We start from the raw sequence: 23522 nt of genomic DNA on the forward strand, positions 1-23522 counted from the left end.
AAACGACTGAAAATGTCCTGATGTTTTGCTAAAAATATCTAGTTTTATTGTCACAAAAATGGCTTGAAATGTGTCAAAATCTCATTAAGAATACCTGGTTTGGTGGTTACAAACATGGCTGGAAATGTCACTGGTCAAACAGCGTGCTGTTGCTCAGCAGCCTGCTTGGCAGCCATCTCGCCTAGGTGTCACGCCATCCACCATCCCTTCCTCCTGATGTAACTATGCATGTAATCTGAGCTATGTAACTTTAGAAATGCTAATATGATACACATATGATACATGATAACACATACAAATGTAACATCGATGGTTTGCAGAAACATACAATGCCAACATTTTATTCTGGTGACCGGCTGATAAGAGAGCGATACCTGGACATGGGGAGGGGCACTGAGGATAAATGTGACCGCACTGGCTATGTCTTCTGCTTTCAAACACTGGAACAAGTGGAGAAAAGAGGAATTACTGATGCAACAGCGCTCGGATATTTTCACTTTGTGAAATACATCTTGTGACTCTCAGTCAAATGCTTACTTTCATACTCTCATACACTGCAGCTGCTTTCTCTGGATCGCTGTTGTGGTGCCGGAAGGCGAACTCAGTCTCCACTATTCCAGGAGATATACACTGCAGGGCAGGAAAACACATTACACACGGACATAAGAAAAAGGGTAAGTGCATACTGTATGTAGAGCCATTTATACAGTGGTGGAAAAAGTATTTAGGTCCTCTACTTACAGTAACAATAATAATAATGATAACTTTATTTGTTGAGCACTTTTCGATCTGAAAAGCAAAGTGCTTTGCTACACCAACATATACACTTAAACATATGTATATATATATATATATATATATATACCTTTAAGCATGCATACATAAACACATGGCTGCAAACACACACACTCCCCCACACACCGGAAGTCTATCAACTGTCAGGAGAGGCCAATCTGTAAAAGTAAGTTTTCAGACGAGATTTAAAGACGTAAACAGAGTCAGCTGATCTGATGCTCAGTGGGAGCCTGTTCCAAAGCCGAGGAACATGACCTGAAAAGGCTCGATCACCCTTTGTCTTAACCTGGACTCTGGAACAGTTAGAAGAGCCAGACTAGCAGACCCGAGGGGCCTGTTTGGATGGTATGGTGTGAGAAGCTCAGCTATATAGATCACTGAGCTGTGGTGGAGGGGAAGTATAAAACTGCATAACATGAAAAGTACCTCAACTTTGTACATAAATACAATACTTGATTAAATGTACTTAGTTACATTCCACCCCTGTGTTAATGTGGTCTGATATGCGAGCTGCGGCACAGGCAAAAGAAAATCCTGCACACTCTGCTGGTGAATAACCAACTCACTGTTGCTCTGATGTGGGTGTTTGCCTCTCGCAGCTCTTGCCGTATCCCCTCAGTCAAAGCAGTCACAGCGTATTTAGTGGCACAGTAGAAATGCTCATCAGCACTCGGCACCACTCGATGCCCACCCATACTGCAACAGGGAGATAAAGAAACAGATGCACAAGCTGGTAACCCCATACTGTAGCTGGGACTTGATCAAACCCCAGCCTCTGTTTACGTGTCATGTTTTTTAAAATGCCTCCACTTGCTCATTTATACGGCAAGATTTCTTACAGAGCCCGAGGTGACGTCTTCAAATTATACATTTTATCCAACCAACAGTCCAAATCCAAAGATATTCAGCTTATTATCATGTATGACAAAGAAAAGCATCAAGTTCAGTGCATGTAGAGGAAGAGGGACAAGAGAAGAGAAGAGCGAGAGACATGCCAAAGAATACAACAAAGTGTAGAGTGTGGGATCATTACAAGTTAAAACAAAAACAGTTCAGTGTGTATTGTAAAATGGAGTTAGCATACCACAATAGCACATCCTCAATGCTACATCACCTGAGTAGAAAACATCAAGCATATGCACTGAGTTCGCCAAGCGGCCAAAACCACCCTGAACATACTGGCTGAGGTGTTTTCAGATTAATCTATACATTTGTTCTTGGATTCAAAGGTCATCTGTATGGCTTACCTGTTAATATTGATGATGTGGCCGTCGTCCACATTCCTCTCCTTCATTGATTTGTACGCCTCACGGGTGCAGATAGACAAGGCTAAGACATTCACCTGCAGGGAAGGTGAAGACAGCAGTGTCATTAACGTTTCAGACAAACTATAAGTACAAATAGCCCAAAATTCATGCTGTGTGGAAAAAAATTAGTAAGTTGATATCATTTGCAGAATTTGCAATATTCAAGAATGCCGTGTGATGAAACTGTATCAGCTCAGGTGACTGATATTTGCTGGGTCACTGTGTTAGACCAGCTGAACCTGCTGTTCCCATCCAGCGTGCGGCTTCTAAGCTGCTCCCGTAGTGACACTGATAGACGTCAGGTTAAAGCCATCGTGGTGGCAAGACGGGGAAGTGACCAAACAAGGTCAGCATGGAGATTAAACACAGGCTAAAAATACACACTGCTGTACACACGTTAATGTGGGCTGCTATGACAACAGATGGACGAGTGTTGCGAATGCGGGACTCTGGAGACAGAGACTTTAGAGCAGGGGGGGTCTTCAGTGGTCAAGAGCTCAATGAATCAGAATGTAACATCCAAACAAGAGAAATAGTGCTGGCTTTCATTAGTGGGCCTCTGCTGTGCCAGAGCGTCTCCTCAGAGCCAATGAAGCAGCCTCTGTGAGGGGGAGGGGACCTCTGAGGGAGACCCATGTGTCCACTCTTATTCTTTCAACAACACAAGCTCACAAACTGTGGACGACCAATTCTGCCAATGTGACCTAAAGATATAAAATACTGTTGGTTATAATGAAAAAGACCTTCTCAAAATAATGATATAGTATCTCAAAATAATGAAAAACTCAATATTTTGATTTAGGCATATTTTGAGATAAGAAGTTATTATTTAAAGCAAATTTCTCATCATTGAAAAAAACCCCATGTCATTATTTTTTGATTCCAAGTTGTTATGTTAAGAAAGTTTCAAATTCATCTGAGACACTATGGCACAATTAAGTCATTATTTTCAGATACTTAGTCGTTATTTCATCATATAGTCATATTTCAAGAGTTTATCATTATTTAACAATACTAAGTATTGTAAGAATTTCTTATTATCTTGTGATACTAAATAATTTTGAGAAAAATTAGTCAATACTTTGTGATATTAAGTCATTAATTTTTAAACTAAATAATTATTCAGAGGAACTATGTCATTTTATTTGAGATACTAATTCATCATTTTGAGAAACTATGTCATTATTTTAAGATACTAAGATGTTATTTTTTAGGAAATAAGGCATTTTGAGATACTAAGTCATTATGTCTAGATACTGCGTCATTACTTTGAGATACTAAGTCATTATTTCAGTCCACATTATTTTGAGAAACTAAGCCATTATTCTGAGGAAATAAATCATTATTTTGTGACACTAAGTTATTATTTTGTGATACTAAGTCATTTTGAGATACTAAGTCATTAGTAAGAGGAACTAAGTCTTATTTTGAGATACCGAGTCATTATTAAGAAGAACTGGAACGAAGTCATTACTGTCAGGACCTAAGTCATTGTTTTGAGATACTAAGTCATTATTAAGAGGAACTAGTCATTATTTTGAGATACTCAGTCATTATTTTGTGGAACAAAGTCATTATTGTCAGGACCTAAGTCACTGTTTTGAGATACTAAGTCATTATTAAGAGGAACTAAGTCATTTTGAGGAACTAAGTCATTATTTTGAGATACTTAGTCATTATTTTGTGGAATGAAGTCATTATTGTCAGGACCTAAGTCATTGTTTTGAGATACTAAGTCATTATTTTGAGATACTTAGTCATTATTTTGTGGAATGAAGTCATTATTGTCAGGACCTAAGTCATTGTTCTGAGATACTAAGTCATTATTTTGAGATACTTTGTCATTATTTTGTGGAACGAGTCATTATTGTCAGGACCTAAGTCACTGTTTTGAGATACTAAATCATTATTAAGAGGAACTAAGTCATTTCGAGGAACTAAGTCATTATTTTGAGAAACCTAGTCATTATTTTGTGGAACAAAGTCATTATTGTCAGGACCTAAGTCATTATTTTGAGATACTAAGTCATTATTAAGAGGAACTAAGTCTTATTTTGAGGAACTAAGTCATTATTTGTGATACTCAGTCATTATTTTGAGGAACTCATTTATCATTTGATAGTAAGTCATTATTTTGTGGAATCAAGTCATTATCTATGATATGATAAGTTATTAATTTGAGATACTAAGACATTATTGAGGAACTAAGTCATTATTTGTGATACTAAATCATGATTTTGGGATACTAAGTTGTTATTTTGAAAAAGTAAGTCATTATTTTGAGGGACTAAGTCATTATTTTGAGATACTGAGTCATTATTTTAAAAAAACTGTCTCATTATAATGAGGTACAGGATCTTGTTTTCATGACAATGGCAGAAATGGGCTTCCATACCACACAGAAGACTCACACTGGGCAGCCATATCAGCTACTCCTTCTGCTTTTCTGCTTGAGTAGCACAGCCATAAAATCAATATGCCATAAACATAGGGGGATAATTCCTCTGACTATCTCTAAATCCTAAATAAATATGTTTCTCTCCAGCTTGTTCCAACCTAAGAATCCCTATCTGTGTGTCTGTGTGATCCACCCACGTCGATCATGTTCCTCCAGCCCTCGGTCTTTCCGCTGAGCAAGGGCTCGTTGTGTGCCAGTCCAGCATTGTTGATGCACACGTCCACACCCTTGTGCAGCGTCTTGATAGCTGAAAACATGGACAGGATCTCCTCCTCATTGGACAGGTCACACTTGTAAGGGATCAGTGTGCCGCTGTAGCCTGCACTCTGACATTCTGCTGCCAGCTTCTGAAAACAAAGACGAAGAAAAAAAAATCAGAGCCAATTTGACGACATACTTAACAGATTTGTTCGAGGATGATAAACACAACATTTTAACACTATGGGTTGCCATACATTTATCATCAGGACTGAGACACTGTTAGGCAAGAGCTAGAAATGATTAACCTGCAGCACCCTACCCACTCAGACACTGAGGAAGCAGCGAGAACGTGCAGCCATAAAATCAACAGCACATCAGCGGGGGCAACCTTACAGAACAACCTTACAGTGAAGGCAAAATCACTCCAGTGTCTTTTCTCTACCTGATAATAAAAAGCATGGTAACTGAAATTCCACTTTCTACCAAATATCTAAATCAGGACCCGAGATGAGAAGAAGCAAGCTCTGCACTGACGGGTTGCCTCTTCCTTCGGGACACAGCTGGCCTGAGCCAGCTGCAGGCTGAGCAGGCTGCACTCCAACCAGGTCAGCTGGCCGTCCACTACTGTGAGGTCTGATACATACTGACACAGATCCCCTGCCAGGCACAGCTGCACCAGTCACCTGATGTCTTGCTCTGGGTGCCAGTCAGACAGGAGGGGGCGTGGGTGAAGAGGGTGGGGCTGGTGATGATGCGCAGCACTTTAACACTAAGCTGTGTGAGCGTCTGTGCAGCCAGAGGGACAAAATATTTAGGAATTCAACATGTAGATGCACTAAAGGTAAAATTGACCCACTGAACTTTTGTGATGGGACATTTTGGTGTATTGGTCTTATTCAATACATGAAGTTGCATTCAGATACGTCCAGAGCGGGGGGTCAGGGTTTTGTAATGTGCTACCTGCACCTACCCAACCCATCACGAGGGCCAATCCGCACCGCACAACCCACAAACAATATGCCTTAATCAACCACCTGAACCTGACTGCAAACTGCCATCTATGTACATTAGAGTAGCACAATTGTCAGGGTGAAGACAGTGGTTGATGACATGGGTGATGGACAATGGCATTTTTTGTCTGATGTACTCCCACAGAGCCCTCAGATGAGGTCAGACTCAGAGCTTCAGTCTGACGATGATTTAACTTCTGGGGGCAATGGTAAATATTTCAGGTTCAGGGTTCAGGTGCAGCTAGCAGATATCTGGATAACATATCTGGGCCAAGACTTCCTCTTCTGTGTGCTGGTCATTGTTTAAAGTCAACGTAGCAAACTGAGATGTGAAAATGGGATGGACATTTTTCATATTTTTTTCTGATATTCTATAGACAAATCGATTCATCTACAAGAAAACAATCATTGATAATGAGAATAAACATTAGCTGCAGCCCTAGTTCATCAAATTAATTAGTGTCTCATGCGTCTCCTGGTACCCCTGGTTGGGAATCACTAACAATATAAACAACCAACAAATTAATGTTGGTTTGGTCTCAGTCCCACAAAAAAGAAACAGCAAGGTCTTACATCCAGATTCATCCATCAGAGCACCAGTGGACATCTTGTGCACAACATGTGACATGTGATAACAGACCAGAATTTAGAGCAGCCATGTGACATGATATCTACCTGAGTACCTGAGAGGGTTGGGCTGGTTCTTTCAGTCCAGCCAGGCACACAGTTAACAGACTCACATAAACTCCACAACTCTTTCAACTATTTCTTATAGTCCGCAACACATGACACATTCATTCTGTGCATGGATGTTGAGTACTGAACCCTACTTTAAAAGCAATGTGAAGAACATTGTAAAGATAATAAGTACATGTTCATAGCTCACAATGCTGAGCAGGGCTTTGGTGATGCAACTAATCCCAGACAAGAGGCAGCATGACCTAATGCTTCATAGGTTTCCATCTGAAATTTCATGACTGTTAACAGTCTGAATATGAATGAAGGAGCAGCAACATGTACAGAAAGGTGACTACAGTAGGATCTTCTGTTAAGTGTCTGAAACCTGGACGTTCAGTATATCTGCTGATCGGCTACTGCAGCCACTCCTTAAGGAACCAACTTGTGAAGCCTGCTTTTTATAATTAGGATGAAATTGGATTGAGGGATCATTTGGGCTTTTTTTTCTGAACAAATACGTAATAGAGTGAATGCACCCTCTCTCACACTTGGAGTGTGCAGATTTCCCTGCTCTTCCTCTAAGCTGTTTAACTGGGATTATCCAGAGAGAAGGCATTACCCGCATAAAGCTGTCAAAATGCTAAAACACTGAAAACACTTGTCTCATCTGTAAAGACTAAAACCAGCTCTTCTGCTTCTGTTGCAGACAGGTTAATGATTCCCTTTTGTCCATGTGAAGCTGTTGTGATGCCTTTAAACGTAAGTATCTGAACTGCATTTAGACCAAAGATCTTTACTTCACACTTGCCTGAATCCCTGGAGGGACAGGAAGACAGACTGGTGGAGAGGCTTGTCTTTATCCAGAAAGGAGGTTAACATAAAGAGGAAGCCATGCCAGTCTGCTGTTAGAGGGGGAGAATGAGTTGTGTTACTGAGGTTTAAGTGGGAGCAAACAGGCTGTGATCTTGGTCCAACTACAGGAAGTCTCAGGCTGTGAATCTCTCTGTGTGTTTCTGTGTGTGTGTGTGTGTGTGTGTGTGGGTGAGTTCTGGCACCAGCTGTACTGCCATGGCCAGTACCAGCCCTCAAACTGGCCACGCCTACAGCAATCGCACTATAGCACGCCGTCCCACAGATAAGCAGCCAGGCCTGAATGATGTGGCAGCAGCACACGATTCATTCATCACGATCCAAAATGAAACTGGATATCCGCATGTTAAAAATGTTTGGTTTCACACCTTTAAAGCAGGGATAGAAAATGAGAGTGAGAACACCACACAACACGTCTCTGAGACAGACTAACACACAGCAGTGCTGCTAAAGGAGCCTCAGAATAAAACTGAAGATAAGTATGTTTGAGGGTGAGGTGTACGAGGCGTCCACATACACACCCATATCAATTAAATGCAGCATCAGATTCCAGTGAGCCAAAATGTGCACAATATTCACAGAAAAACTTCAGAATTTTCAGAATAAAAGTAATAAATTTACATTTTTAAAAAAATGTGGACATTCTCTCAGATTAAAGTTGCAAATTTATGAAGAAAAACTTATAAATTTTACAAGAAAAAAAAGTTGCAAATTTATAATTTAAAGTTATAATTTTTTTTTTTTTTGACATTTTTTAGGGCATTTTTTAGCCTTTATTTGATAGGACAGACAAGTGTGAAAAGGAGAGAGAGGGGGAGTGACATGCAGCAAAGGGCCACAGGCTGGAGTCGAACCCAGGCCGCTGCGGCAACAGCCTTTCTTTGGACAATCCTCATACAAGCCTATTTTCATATCATTTGTATTATCAGTTGTTTTCATATGGTTTTGTGGGTGGTTATGGAAGACTGCACAAAGAGCTCTGAAACGCAAATAAAATCGCTGTTTGCTATTACCCAGACAATCTTGATAAGATCAACACTGAACGATAAAAATTCTTACAATTCAAAAGACAGATGATAGTATAACAGGTCATAAAGCCTTTACGTGTTACAGTAATGGGTGTACATACACCCACGCAGCACTCTCGGACACATGTGTACATGCCTACATCGTCACATTCACGGCCAGTAACCCCTGCAGCGGGCTGTTATATAAGGTCTACAATGCAAGGGACATCACTGTCCCACACCATGTTCATCAATCATTCACCCACTCACGTGGAACTGGTGTAAATGGACCAGCAAAACAACTCGCTAGAGAGGAGGAAAGAGATAAAAATAAAGATGCCAAAGTGCTAAAGGCAGACAAGCTTTTAAGTGGTGAGCCAGATCAATAGCACAAGGCAGCAGCCGTGAGCAGAGAGAGCTGAGAAATTAGATTTGTCTCAGGTTGACTCAGGAGGCCTCGCAGACAAAAGATGGATAGTGTTATAGGCCACTGTGCCTCCTCTTATTCCCTAAAAAGACTGGTAGGTGGTTAAGGTTAAAAAAAATATGCAAAGATGTAGTGCAGCCAGACTCTAGCCAGTAACCCCTCCTCTCTTAATCCTCCCTGCCCCATCTCTTTAGTACCTGTGACATACAAAACTATTTTGCCTGTCATAATTCATTTTCATCCTCATTACTGAGACTGTTGTCCAGCGAACACAAAAAAGTGTGCAGACGGAGGGAGGAGCGGAGGGAGGGAGGGTTGGCAGCCAGAAAGTGAAACAGAAGGACAGTGAGAACACAAAAAACCTGAAGCATTAAAGTGGACTAAAACACAGTGCCATTTCAGATTGTTTAAGGCTCAATCCTCATACACCTCTTGCCCCTACCTCTCAGCTCTTACCCCTCTGTTTCACACGTTCACGTCTAGGGGCAGGGTGAAGTGTTCGGGCTAGATGACCCTCCAAACAGAGGTTTTTCAGAAGCATACGCCAAACAAAGAGTTATAAGAGATCATCGGCACAAGCAACAACAGAAACCCACAAATGTATTTTCTCCGTTAGTAACAGGGATGCACGATATTGGATTTCTTGCCCATATGCTGATATATAACAACTCATTTGGCCAATAACCAATACCGATAGCCTATATCCACTTTTTTCCACAACCTAAATTTAGTAATCATCAAGTCTCTTCTGTAGTGGAATTAACATCATATTATACATGCATACTCTTATCATGACAGCCCACCAGCAGATGGAGACATGAAATATAATGCCCTTCAATGTCTGTAATATTCATACATTTTGCAACAGAAAAAGCAGCCAATATCAGCCAGTATAGATGATGTGCCGATATTATCGTGCATCCTTAGTTTGTAAAGATTTAAAAATTACAATAACTACTACTTATCTAATGATTATGGTTTACTTTTATTTCAATATATTGTGGTCCAAGCATTACAAAAAAAAATCCTTAGTAATACACTGATGTCTTGTTAGCTAACTAGCTCACTAGCAGGAATGTAAACGTTTAACCATTAATCGAATAACTGCAGAGAAAACTTCTGACTGGTTACTTGTGTCAGTCTATTGGTTAAATTTGCTACTCTTCACTTTACTGCACTGTGCACCATCCTGGTCTGGTGGGAGCTAATGTTAACTAGCATCGCTGTTCATTTGGCAATTATCATTTGTAATGCTGTCCCAGCAACGATGCCATGGAAACATTGTGCCAGTCGCCCTGGTGAGTAAGTGGCTTAATTTTGATCCATAAATCCCCTTATGCACTGATAACTGTGTTACCACTGTTAGCACCGTCAACACCACTAGTGGTGCTAACATATTTAACGATGCTAAAGCCGTTTCGTGGCTCAAAATGAAGCCGCTTACTCACTAGGGCGAGATCGGAATGTGGACACCATCAGTGTGTCTCAACTCACATACTTCTGTAATAAACACTTAATATTTTGAGTGCACAATTGTGCTAAGCGCGTTCACATTGCATAGTACAGGAAAATGCAGTGTACTACTGGCACGCTTGAAACGGTCCAAAAGTTGAGTGTGGAATGATGGAGTCTTCTCACTCTCATCGGTCGCCATCTTTGCAACGTATCAAACTTCTCAACTTTTGACATGGCGTCTGAGGACAACAAGGAGACTGTTAGTTATGCACGTTTTTTGCACCAAGTGCCACAACTGTTGTGAAATAAAAGCCGTTAGTAGTGTTTGTTGGGTCTGTGATGACTTGGTACTGCGAATGATAATCGAGCGCTAGCGTTAGCTTGCTAGTTTACCTTATGCTAACGTTGGTTTGCTAGTTAACTAAGCTTGCTAGCTAACGTTAGCATTGTTATTGCTGATTTTTGCATGATAGTCTCGCATTCTGCCATATTCCCATGTCTCATTCCCTCCATTTGATGGAATACAACACCTGAAATTTTACTAAAGTCCAGCAGTGAAGTTGCTGCACCTCGCTAATATCAGTGCAGACTGGCAGGCTAGGAGCACAGGTTGCTAACAGAACACCGCTAATGGCCTGGTAATGAAGCGTTGTTTGTTTCTATTTAATGACTTGTTTGATCGATTGATACCGTGACACGAGTTGTAAATGATTGCAAGCATCCATGTTTTGTTTTTTTTTTTTTTCAATACCCATCGGATAAACGGAAAATGTCACTGTGGAAATACCATAACTAACATAGTTGCGGCTGTTTCTGTAAATGCCACTGATGATGATACCGATGACGTATCAGGGTCTTGATGGGTTGTCCCACTTCATAGGGGAAGATTTCAACAACACCTTGTAACTCTGTTTTGAGGGGCCTTACTCTATAAGAAGAACAGCAGCACAGGACGGGTCATACAAGCACAGCCTCAAGAGAAAATCCACCCAAAAGATAAATTCACAAAAGATTAATTTAGTGCTTTTATCTTTACAAGTGTTATCACTGGAAATTTGAGAAACACTCGCCCCTAAAGCCATTAACTAGAGAGCCACAACTGTGTCTAGAGATACCAAGAAATCTCACCAGGAGCTACTCCACAAAGAAAGTAGGTGATGTTGATTTATTTTTCTGAAAAAACTAACAAGGATGTCTCTGAGGAACACGTCCACTTGAGACACTTTATTCTGTGAAGCCCTGTCACTCACTATCCAGCCGAACTACTACTGTGTGACATAAAAATAGAGTCTTTTATGTTTAGCCTGAGCACAATCGTACTGAGCGGTGGGTCAAAGGTGACAGTCGGCTGTGTAATAGGATTGCAGCGGGGTAGAAGGGATAGTGGTGTGATTATCTCTCAGAGACTGCCACCAAAAGGTCTAAAGGTTGAACAGGGTGGTTTTACTGCACTTCCTTCAGGGCAGTCTCATCCAGGCGAAGAGATAAGAAAAATAATTACTCTTTTGTTCTATTCATTGACAGACTTCTGGGAAACTTACAATCAGGGAAGAAGTTCTACCCCTAAAGAACTCTAAATGTATTGCTTAAATGTATAATATGTAATTTTTCTGCTGCTGAGGGTTTCTCAATCAAAAGAATGACAAAAGACGCTGCAATGATGTCATCGCAGTAAGTTTCTCTCAATTAGGATCCCTTCAGCGATCATCGTTTTGGAGCTGAATTATCCGCAGAAGTTTCCTCCTCTCCATAACAAACCCACCAGGTGATTTAAACCGGTAAAAACACTGAATAAAGCAGTTTTGCGTTAAAAATCAGTGTTCCTCCAATGCAGTTTGGCATGTCAGAGATGGGCCACTAGTTCAGCACCTGCTAATCTGTGTTCACCTTTTGTCTCTGATAACTTAAGATCCAGACGTTCAGTAGGTTTTCACTGTGAGCCAGATTATCTGCAGAAGTCTCCTCCTCTCCAAAACAAACGGACCAGGGGTCTCATTAATAAAACAATGTGTAGGATCCATACTAAAAATGTACACACGGTCAAAAGCAAAAAAATGGTGTGCAGCAAAAATAGTCAATAATTCCTACAATCAGGCTTCCACCTCACCATCTAAGCTGCCAATTTCCTGTCTACATAATGTTTGTTAGCATGGGTCAAAGTTTCTCCCATCAAGTCTGTTTTTACAGATCACAACTTTTGCATGGGAAGCGGTGGAGCACACCTCTCCGCCCTTCCACATACCTGCATAAGTCAGACACAGCATGAAAAGGAGGAGCTGGGGTGGAGGCAGGTTGCAAAGCAGCTCGCAGAGGTAAGCAGCAACAGTAGGCAGGCCAGAGCAGTTTAAATAGGGCGCCCTGAATGAGATTCGCCTATTTGTGATCTATCAGCTGACTCCCTTCCATCAATCAGCTGCTCCATCAGGTGATTGGGCTGTTTGAGATCGGCTGATGTAGCTGGGATGTGAGCTGAGCTTGACATCGTGTCCTGCCTGAACTAACGCTATGCTCAATTTCGTGACACATGGCCTCTTGTCTGTTTACAGTCAGCTCTGTGGGTTGTCATGGATACGTTGTACATAAACCAACTAGCCAACAGTTTGCAAAGCTGGGGAGTAGAGATGCATGCCCAAAATAAAAGCCCCCTTTTCTGATCAGAAGGAGAAAACAAGGGCTGGGTGATTTGGAGAAAATCAAATATCACAATATTTTGACCAAATACCTCGCTATCAATATTTTAAGGCTATTGCAGGGTTGATTGCTGGGGCTTTCATAAAATATTCACACAATGAGATTTTTGATCAATAATCATCAATAATGTGGATATATACTGTATAATGACTTGGTGGGTAAAGACAAATAATAGACCAGCTAGAACAGTCTGGGAAGTTCAGAAAATCACATCACTTTACTGTAATGCAGCCTTTAAAGCTACGAAAAGACAACACTTGCAATATTAGGCTATCCAATATCTAACAGGATATCTTGTCTAATATCGATATAATATTGGTATATTGCCCAGCCCTATAGTAAACACCTACTTTAAAACATTATGAAATACCAGGATGAAGCCACTGACAGGAAACTCTGAAAAAGTCCTATTTTGATGTAAAGAAGCAAGAGAACAAGTGGCTTCAGCTGCTCTTCTTTCCAATATTTTGCCATGAAAAACAACATGTTAGGGCAAGTAAATTCAAGTATGCAGGGCTGCATGTAAACAGGAGTTTTCACGGAATATATTCAGTCTCATTAGCCATGTAAACAACTTCACAGGAATGTTGTCTTTTTTGGAATAAGGGCTAAAACCAGAGTATTTTGTGCATGTAAATGTTGCAATTGTTTTTGATAACAAGTGCATAAATACTGGCTCAAATGAAAAAAGGCTTTTACAACCTTGATAGAGGAAAGACAGAGCAGGCAGCCAGGTGTTGTGTAACAGTCTGGTGCAACCAGTGTGGTGGCATTTTTATTTTCCTAAACAAAGTGATAAAAATCTGCAAGAGGGAGCAGCACATATTTATTTCAAATCAGACAGAAAACAGAGTGAGGATGGCATTTCTGTCGGTGATACTTGAGGAGTAGATTGAGCGCAGCCTTTGGTCATATATTCACATGGGCCTCATATGATTAAAGAAAAAGGCTCTCCAAGTCTGTTGTTTGTAGTTGAAACATGCTGAGGCATCTAGTGAACCAGCATGCATCACGTGTCTCAACCACCTCATGTGATTCCTGCACCTGATGCCGGCCATCAGTACAATGACTTTGCTCTCACCACAGGCCTGGGGGCAGCTCCTGATGCTATCTATGAGCCACATCATTATGCATGCTACGTTTATGATAACTTAAGCCTGGGACAGACAACAAAAACACAGTCTCATGGAGACAGTGTTGATTCGACGCATCCAGAATGGAAACCTTTCAAACTGGGCCAGCCTGAACTCGGTCTATTCAGCATGTGAGCTTAGAGTAGCCATAAAATGTTTCCAAAATCAAACAAACACCCAGCAACAAACCCAATTTGGCCGCTGTTGAAGCGAAAACAATCCAATTTGCATTCTTTCTCATCAACCCCCTCCTCATTTTTGGAAACACTGAACTTGGTGAACTCGAGTTGTGTCTGTGTTTGTGTTGCAGATTCATAAAATGCTTTCACTACAAAGTGCTTTCTTTCTTTTGCACTCTGCTCTCTCTGCCACAAATATACATTCAATAACAAGTGCTGGCCTGCTTCTCGCACTTAGCATTTTACGTGATGTCTTCCTCCCTGGCACATCAGGCTTTCTCATATACTCAGACATCTCACAGAGTGTTCACTGCAGAGAAGAGCTTCCCAGCAAGTCTTCAACAGGGCAGGACAGGACAGGAAGCGCCCCACCTATCATAGCAGGAGGCTCACAGAGGGAACATCAGTGTTGGTAAAACTTGCACCTTGAAAGATGATAAGCACAGAGAAGACAGCACAGTGGTGGTGCAGGGAGAACAGCTCACAGGGGTCACTGAGCTGTCTGGACCAATCAGACTGTTAACTGTAAGAGGCCCCGGTGATTTAGCACAAGTAATTAAAAACACTCCTGACATAAGTGGTGAGAAGAAATTTAACTGATGTAAGTGTTTTACTTGCCTGACGTCAACTAATTACACCCCATTTCCATCTTCAGTCTGATACTGTGTCCACTCTAAAAGATTTTCGTGGGGGAAGGGGATTCAATTTTACCAAACCAATCACCGATGTATCCGCCTGAATGTAAAGGCATTTTCAGGCCCTGATCACAACCAGTCGCATTGCTTGAAACATTGAGTAGTTAGCAATGGTATGACTATGGTAAGGCGTGCTTGCCGTGTGTTCCTCTCTTGTGCTGTGCGTTGCGTTTTTTTCTGCAGTTTTAAGATGTACATAGAAGTGCATCAGCGCAAGTTGCAGAATCACACCGCTCATCAACAGCAGTGGCTCTGGCAGGCAATCAAATCAAACAAGAGGCGGGATTTTCTACTGTTTTGATGCTGGTAGATGTGGTAGGAACAGCGGGACAATGGCAAATGCAGACAGATTGATATTAGCGGTATTTAAAGGAAATTACCACTTTAATGAAAATACAGACAGTACTTACTCACCCTCATGCCGACAAGAAGTCCAGTGTAGTTTTTTAATCCACAAATCTCATTCGGGGTATCAGAGGATAACAGCATGCAAAATTGACTTGAAAAGACATAATTTACCCCACTTGTCTAGCATAATTTCTCACCGTGGTCAGTTAGCATGCAGGCGTGCTGTGTTTACATGGCAACTTGCGCGAGACTCGAGAATGTTCAGAGACGTTCTTGTTCTCGAGTCTCGCAAGTTGCAGGCTAACTGACCAAGGTGAAAAATTATGCTAGAAAAGTGGAGTAAATTTTGCATGTCGCGGCTTCAGGGCACTTGGATTACGACGGACGAGCTGCTCTGACGTTTTTGAAATGCATTAGCGGAGTTTTATTACATTTTTTGGACGTTGGTTCCATGCATGTCAAGTGTATGGAAAAATCCGGCTAGCTGTTATACTCCGATACCTCGAACGAGTTTTGTGGATTAAAAAACTACACTGGACTTCTTGTCGGCATGAGGGTGAGTAAGTACCGTCTGTATTTTCATTCTTAGGGGTCATTTCCTTTAATTACAATGCAGGTCACCCCATTTTTCAAATACTAATCGGCAACGTCGGGTGAGCAGCCAGGTGAATCTCTTTTGTGAGTATAACACTGTTAACTATGCCAATAAATAGGCTAGCTAGCTAGTCAGCTCTTGGACTGTGAAAGAGCTACCGGCATTGGGGAGATTACAAGAGATTAGATTGTACGTGTTTTTCTGTTAAACACATTTGATTGTGTTTAACCCATCACACTGTTTTGCCCTACACGCTTTGCCAAGGCATTTATGAAGCAGCTGCACATGTAGTGACATGCCCTAGTGTGATCGGGGCCGTAGTCAACACTGATGCGTAACCATCAGGGTTGGAAATTAACTTTTTTTCACCATTCACCATCATTTAGCATAGCATAGCATAACATAGCAGTTTCTATCTCGTCTATAGCCAAAGTCTGAATATATGAATAAATGTTTTAGATCTTGATATCACATCTGCTCTTGCGGGGGTATCATCAATCATCTGCCTATTGTACTGACTATTTCTAAGCTGAAGTGTTACACAAAGAGAATTTTGGCTGCATGTGCTGCACATAAGACGGTCATTTTGAAACAGGTGAAGGTGAGGTTAAAACTAATGTCAAGGTGGCGTCGGTGGCTTAGTGGTAGAGCAGGCGCCTCATGTACAAGGCTGTTGCCGCAGCAGCCCGGGTTCGACTCCAGCCTGTGGCCCTTTGCTGCATGTCACTTCCTCTCTCTCTCCCCTTTTCACACTTGTCTGTCCTATCAAATAAAGGCTAAAAATGCCCCAAAAATATCTTTTAAAAAAACCAAACTAATGTCAAGGTGACATTGCACTGAGGTCAATGGTGTTTGCATACTTGGGAACATCACTGAGTTGAAAAAGACTGACTTCTTATCATCATTTACCCTTTAAATCATAAATCTGTATCTCAATCTCTGTTTACTCATGTGTCATCGATATCCTCAGAACAATCTGGCCAGCTGCTTCAGGACAACTCATATATGAGGAAAGATGTTATTTGTTGTGTTGGCTGAGAATGTTGCTTCTCTTGGGGGCAGGATCCATGGAAACGTGATGGATTATTAGTTAGGTATACGTCTTCGTCGGCTCACAGCTCAAGTGGAAAATGTGGAGTCAGTGGAAAACCTTTCTGCATGGGTAAGACAAACGTCTGTGAGCCGGAAGAAGCCGGGAGGTAACTCGATGAGCACAGGAGAAAACTGACACGGGAAATAAAACAGCGGCTGTGCAGGTGAAGACAGCAGAGAGGTGATTTCTCTTACAGCTGATGACAAGTGATGCAGCAAAAAGCACAACGTTAAAACATAAACACTGGACGACCTTCATACTGTAATTAATGTACATAAGCTAAATGGAGTTTTACAATATTAAACAAGTCAAGTGAACCATCTTTACGTATATTTACATTTCAATTTTCTACTTCATTTTGTGACAACGCTGTGGTTAATGTGCGGTTAGGGTTAGGCACCAAAACCACTTGGTTAGGGTCAGGAAAAGATCAGGATTTGGCTTAAAATACCTGGCTTTGTGGCCACAAACACGGCTGGAAATGTCTCAATGTCTTGTTAAAATATATTCAGATTTGTTGCCCCAAATCTCTGCTGGAAATGTCTCAATGTCTCATTGAAAACACCCAGTTTTGGTTCCACAAACAGTTACATTTGTTCCCACTTAGTCTGCTGCTTGTAATGTCCTGATGTCTCGTTAAAAACACCCAGGTTTGTTACCACAAACATGGCTGGAAATGTCCCGAAGTCTTGTCAAAAATACCATTTGGTGACCACAAACACTGGTGGAAATGTCCTGATGTGTCGTTAAAAATGCCAAGTTTTGTCACCATAAACACGGCTGAAAATTTCTCCATGTCTCATTAAAAATACCCGGGTTTGTCACCACAAACGTCTGCTGCTCAGCCACCTGCTTGACATCTCGTTAAAATACCCAGTTTTTTTTACACAATAAACACAACTGGAAATGTCCTGATGTCTTGGGAAAACTTTGCAGTTTTGGCCCCGCAAACATTGACATTTGTCGCCACAAATGTCTGCTTTTGCCACAAAAAGGGCTGTAAATTTCCTGACATCTCGTAAAAAAATACCCAATTTTGTCGCAATAAAAATGGCTGGAAATTTCCCAACAACTTGTCGAAAATACCAGTTTTCTCGTTACTTTCTCGTTTGTGGCAACATACTCAGTTATGTTGCCACAAACATGGCTGGAAATGTCCTGAAGTCTTGTTAAAAACACCATTTGGTGAGGAAATGTACGGATGTCTCCCACAAACATGGACATTTGTCGCCACAAAAGTCTGCTGCTCAGCCGCCTGCTTTGCAGCCATCTTTGGTTGCCACAAACACTGCAGGATATTTCCCGACATCTCGTAAAAAATACCTGCTTTCTCATTAAAAATACCCGGTTTCATCACCACAAACACAACAGGAAATTTTCCAACATCTCATTAAAAATACCCCTTTTCATCGCCACAAATACCGCTGGAAATGTCACTGCTCGGCCACCTACTTGGCAGCCATCTCACTGAGGTGTCACACTGCCCACCATCCCCACCTCCTCCTAATGAGAAGCTCGGCTCACATACATGTAATCTGAACTACACCACTTTAGAACTGTTGATATGATTGGTACAAAATGCACACATGTAATATAACTGTGGTTTGCAGAAATGTGCAATGCCAACATTATTGTGACGACTGAGCTATGTACGCCGTGCATGTCACGCGCATTTTCCAGCCTTCGCCACGTTCATCTCAAATAAATAAATAAATAAATAATCCAGAGAAAACCCTGACCACAAAGTGAGGCAGAGGGTAATGAGACAAAGACACTAAAGCTGTCTGACCTGACCCACTTCAAATCCTTTCTGGACTGAAATCTATTCACTGTGAAATAACAGGTCGGGCTGTCCAGACACAACCTACCAGGAGGTGGCTGAGACAGCGTCAGATTTGCAGACACACAGAGGCTCTGATTGACTTTATTGTGTCACCTCAGCTTTTGAAGCATGACTGAGCACCTTTTACCTCCTTTAAAAATGGGCACCAAATCGAAGTTGGTCAGCCAAAGTCTTAAATTAACCTTCTGGCTCACCTGCCAAAGGCTTGGAACTTTAATTTAGAATCCACTCACTCAAATTAAAGATGCTTAGGCTGGTTAAAAAGAGTGCAGAGGTGACTGCTTTGTGCAAAGCTGCATTAACAGCAAACTGAAAATGATCAATGCACTGAAACGTCATGTCTCAAAAGGCCATCCGCCATCAAGTGCCCAGATTTCTGGTTTGAGTTTTTATACACCAGACCGTTTGTTGCTGAGCACAATAATTTAACATAAATTATCTTCTCTGGACGTATTTCATGCAGGATCTCTTGCTCACGGTCTCTCTGTACGCCAGCCACAAATCTGTTTAGCACCAAAACCCCACAAAATTATATTTGCTAAATTTATCTGATCTAAAATTGCAGCAGCCAAAGCTTTGAATTTTGACAGATGCTTCTATTGTGGGCAGCCTGAAAGCACCCAGGAAATGTCAGTTTCACTTACGCAGTTTGAAAATGGACTTACAATACAAATAGATGTATTTGTTATCTAGGAGCAGATGTTCTTTCTGCATTTAGCTTGGGTGAAAACAAATGGGACTATTTGCAGCAAGGAGAGATAAGTAATAAAATACACACTTTTAAATTGATGTTTGTTTAAAACACTGGATCATTCAGAGACATGCCATAATGAGATTTTATTGACCTCTGAAGAATGAAGAATGAGTTTATGATGCGTCTTGTCAGCCAAGAGACAAACCTTTCAGGAATGACTGAATGCATACAGGCGACCATTGTGTTTGATTGATTATGTGACAGACCCGACCCCTTTGCAACCCCGGAGCGACAGCAGCACTGACACTAATCTCCTCTACAGCAGCCCTGACCTGCAGATACTGCAAAGACACAAAGTTATGTTTATCTTTTTTATCTATCTAGGCTTTATAACACCCATATTAGCAACCGGGTTCTGGGATATTCAGATGAAAAATGCCTGCCTACGTTTAATTTCATCTCAACAAGTTTTGTTTGCAAAACCAAGTTTAGCAAATCCATGTAAAATCACTTTTATCTAATTCACAGCTTGATGGTGCCTTATCAAATGTGGTATAAAACAAAACAAACCAATACAAGTCTTAAATCTGATAACTGTATTTTCCTTCGCTGTCATCAAGTTTCAAGTAATGAGGTAGACGTAAGTAAAAGTAATTCGTGTGAGCAAAAACCTCCAGGCCGCTCTGAATACTCAGCCTCCAACATTTTTCTTTCTAGTTTCGAGACAAGCTGATGTCAAATTTCTTTATGTAGCCATCAACTCCAGACAAACTACTACAAGCGTTAAGATACATACACTGCTACATGATATACAACATGTCATCTCGGTTGCCAATGTTGTTAATTTATCCCACATTTTGGGATCATATTCCTGCTGGAACATGTCGGGTTGAGAGTTGCAGAGTTGCAGAGAGAGCAGATATGAAGACCACAGGCCTGTACTACGAAGCAGGATTTGGAGTTAGCAAGGTAACTTCAGGTTAGCTCTGGGTTTTCAGTACTACAAAGCTGGTTCTTTTTTACTGGGATAAATCACCGTGGTAACTAATGTTGAACATCTAACCTGCTCCAGGGCAGGTTATGTGTGAGTATCAGATCACAGCCCATCATCACCCCGACCTCTAACCTATCAAATCACTGAAACAGAGCTACTAACAAAAACAGAGATCATTTACACAAACACATCATTTTAACAGAATGTTAACTTATGCAGTTTATTTTAGTCTGCAGTGACAGTGTTATTATTTTACACTCTGATTCATCACTGCAGCTCAAAATAACAGGTCACGTGTCGTGAGAAGAGGGAAAAAAATATATTATTTTATTAGAAAATGAGACATTTCGATCAGATAGACCTCATTAGTCATTAACTACTTTTCCATGTTTTACTTAAGTAGCAGAAACAGTATGGTGTTACTTCAAAGTGTTTTATGTGACAAAATCATCCAACTAAACAGCAAAAAAATACTCTGTGATACCTACACGTAATTAAAGAAACAGCCAACACTGACTTTTTGGATAGCATTTTCAATATTTCCACATTTCCGTTATAAGATTTCAGAGTATGGTTTACATCCTACGCCACTGACATTGTACAGTTGCGTAGTCGCAGACAGTTTCAGTATGGTGGTGTTGCTCGTAATCAACACCCCCTCGTCTTTCACATGAATGTGCTCATGGCTGGATAGGAAAACCCAGAGTTGACTGAACTAGTTCATAACCAGCCTTGTAGTACTGGTTATCCAGATGGTTGGTCAGGCAAGATAACAACAAGATATCCTGTGTAAGTTGAATTGGCTTCGTAGTACAGGCCTCTGGAAATACTGACCAATTACAGCAAACTGGGCTTTTTTGGGAGGAGGGCTTTCACAGACAGGTGCTAAAACGGACTGTTTCACAGAGAGGGTAAATACAGGTGTTTCGGTGCAGACAGTATAAAGACAATAAAGTATGTTTTAAAGATTAAAGCATATAAATAAGTTCAAGTAGAAACACAAAATACAAGTATGAACCTGAAAATGAGCAGAACAAGTCCTCTTTACATGAGGGATTATTTGAGTTGTGATAATCAGCAACTGAAGTTTATATTCCCATAACTGTGCATGTACTCCTGTATCACCTTGTGCTAGGTAAGCAGATACAACAAACCCAACATATGGGCTATGTGGGCCACAGCGTGTCAGGAAAAACGCTCTAATGAACCAGTAACTCCTCTTCTTCTGAGTCAGATATGAGCTCATGGAAGCATTCTCACAAACAGCATGCACATAGTTATATTAGTCCTTCCTCGATTTGACGGTGATCTCACTGCTGAAATCAAATCCTGCAGTGCTTGGTTGTAATGAAAATGTGCATAAATATATTGCTCTCAGCAGCACACTTTTAAACCGCGCTGTCCTCCACACAGAGGCCACTTTTAAACCTTTTATAACCGTAAAGAACACATTGTGAGAGGAGAATTTTCCTCCAGCGAAATAAAAGCGTCTTCCACCGGTCTTAACAGGGTTTCACAAGAGTTAATGAGAAGCTGTGTTGCTGCTACTTGGAAGCGTCCCTGTCGTCTCCATTCCTGCGCAGAGCCCATGGTGACCACACGTCTCCCTTCAGCTCACTGCTCCCCCACTGCCAACTCCATAGTCTCACAGACAGCACAACAATACGGCAGCCACGACTCTACATTTTCTCCGCAGTGTGTTTACACAGAAAAACAGAAATCTATAACATTTAAATACACTTGACTGTCGTTGAGTTTAAGTGTGAATGCTGCTGCTGGACAATACTGACCGTAAAACCTTTATTTTCCAGGGTAAAGAAATAAACACCACAAGGGGAAGTCAAGAACAATTACGTGGTGATGGACACTTACATCCCCCACTAGCAGCATGCCAGGTTTGGCACAACGACAGCAGTTTACATTGCAGAGAGCACAATACCGGCTTTGTGCCTCAACTCACACAGACAGCTCTCTAAGGTCTTGTACAAAAGATTTAATCTGTCACTCTGTACAACCCTATATCTATCTCTAATATTTAGTTAGTTGAATATAAGCTTTGGTTTCATTTGTCACAATTAAGAACAGTTATGTGGCTGCGATGTGGTCGGCTCCTTAATGCTGACTGGCGTTCCCATTATGTAAAAGTACTATAAAGATTTTAAATGTTGTGACCTTGTTTAAGTCTTGCACAAGTCACAGACAGGGACTGACTGCAGTTAACTATTGACAGGAGCGGCCATGTGACCAGAGTATGAATGGAGGGAGGCTATCTATTGCGCAATTCACACACACACACACACACACACACACACACACACACACACACACACACACACACACACACACACTGCATGCATGTGTAGGCATGGGCGTGTGTGTGTAGCCAAGGTGAGGAAAATGCTTGCATGTAAGAAACAAGAGCTGATTGAAACATGGGAAGAATTTTTTTAGCATTAGTAATAAAAAAACTCTGAAATGACTGACACGCCTGCTTCATGCTTTCACGACACCATCATCCACAGAGTTCCTGAAACCATTGGTCCAACGCCAAACTATGTTACTACAAATTGAAACAGGGCAGCAACAGAAACAGGTATAGCTATGTATGTTTAAAGAGAACTGATACAGCGTTTGAGGCGGGGCACCGCTCCTTATTCCTATGAGAGTTGCTCAGTGGCAAATGAAGCCAAAAAAGTTCTACTGCCGTGTATAAAATTACCCAGATGATTGGTGCTGCTTTCTCACTGTGTGGCGCACTAGAGGCTTCCATTGGCCGAGCCCGCTACTATTGGTTTAGCGCCCCGTTAACTTGAATAGGGATAAAATAATTCAATCGTGTGGCTCTTCTAGATGCTACAAAAGGGAAAAAAAATCTATCCACAGATTTATAGACCTCTATTTTCGCCCATTAGTGTGTGGCCAACTATAAAAATTGGCTCAAGGTAATCCCAGGGTTCCCACATATTTTAAACACGGAATTTACAAAGCTTTTCCATAACATTTTACCTCCTTTCCATGACTTTATTGAAGTAGTTTAAAATAGGCCTAT

At 41.2% G+C, this 23522-nt stretch overlaps 1 protein-coding gene across 1 annotated transcript in view; it reads right to left on the reverse strand.

Moving 5' to 3' along the window:
* The window catches only part of dhrs11a (dehydrogenase/reductase 11a), a 35826-nt gene that overhangs the window by 4140 nt on the left and 8164 nt on the right, over nt 1–23522 (reverse strand). The window contains exons 2-6 of the mRNA XM_033644277.2: nt 4698–4907; nt 2043–2137; nt 1362–1491; nt 538–630; nt 375–440 (exon numbers count right to left, since the gene is read on the reverse strand). Coding sequence (XP_033500168.1) covers nt 375–440; nt 538–630; nt 1362–1491; nt 2043–2137; nt 4698–4907 — 594 coding nt within the window. The remainder of the gene's footprint in view (nt 1–374; nt 441–537; nt 631–1361; nt 1492–2042; nt 2138–4697; nt 4908–23522) is intronic.

Source organism: Epinephelus lanceolatus, chromosome 11, assembly GCF_041903045.1.
Source record: "Epinephelus lanceolatus isolate andai-2023 chromosome 11, ASM4190304v1, whole genome shotgun sequence".
Classification (NCBI taxonomy): domain Eukaryota; kingdom Metazoa; phylum Chordata; class Actinopteri; order Perciformes; family Serranidae; genus Epinephelus; species Epinephelus lanceolatus.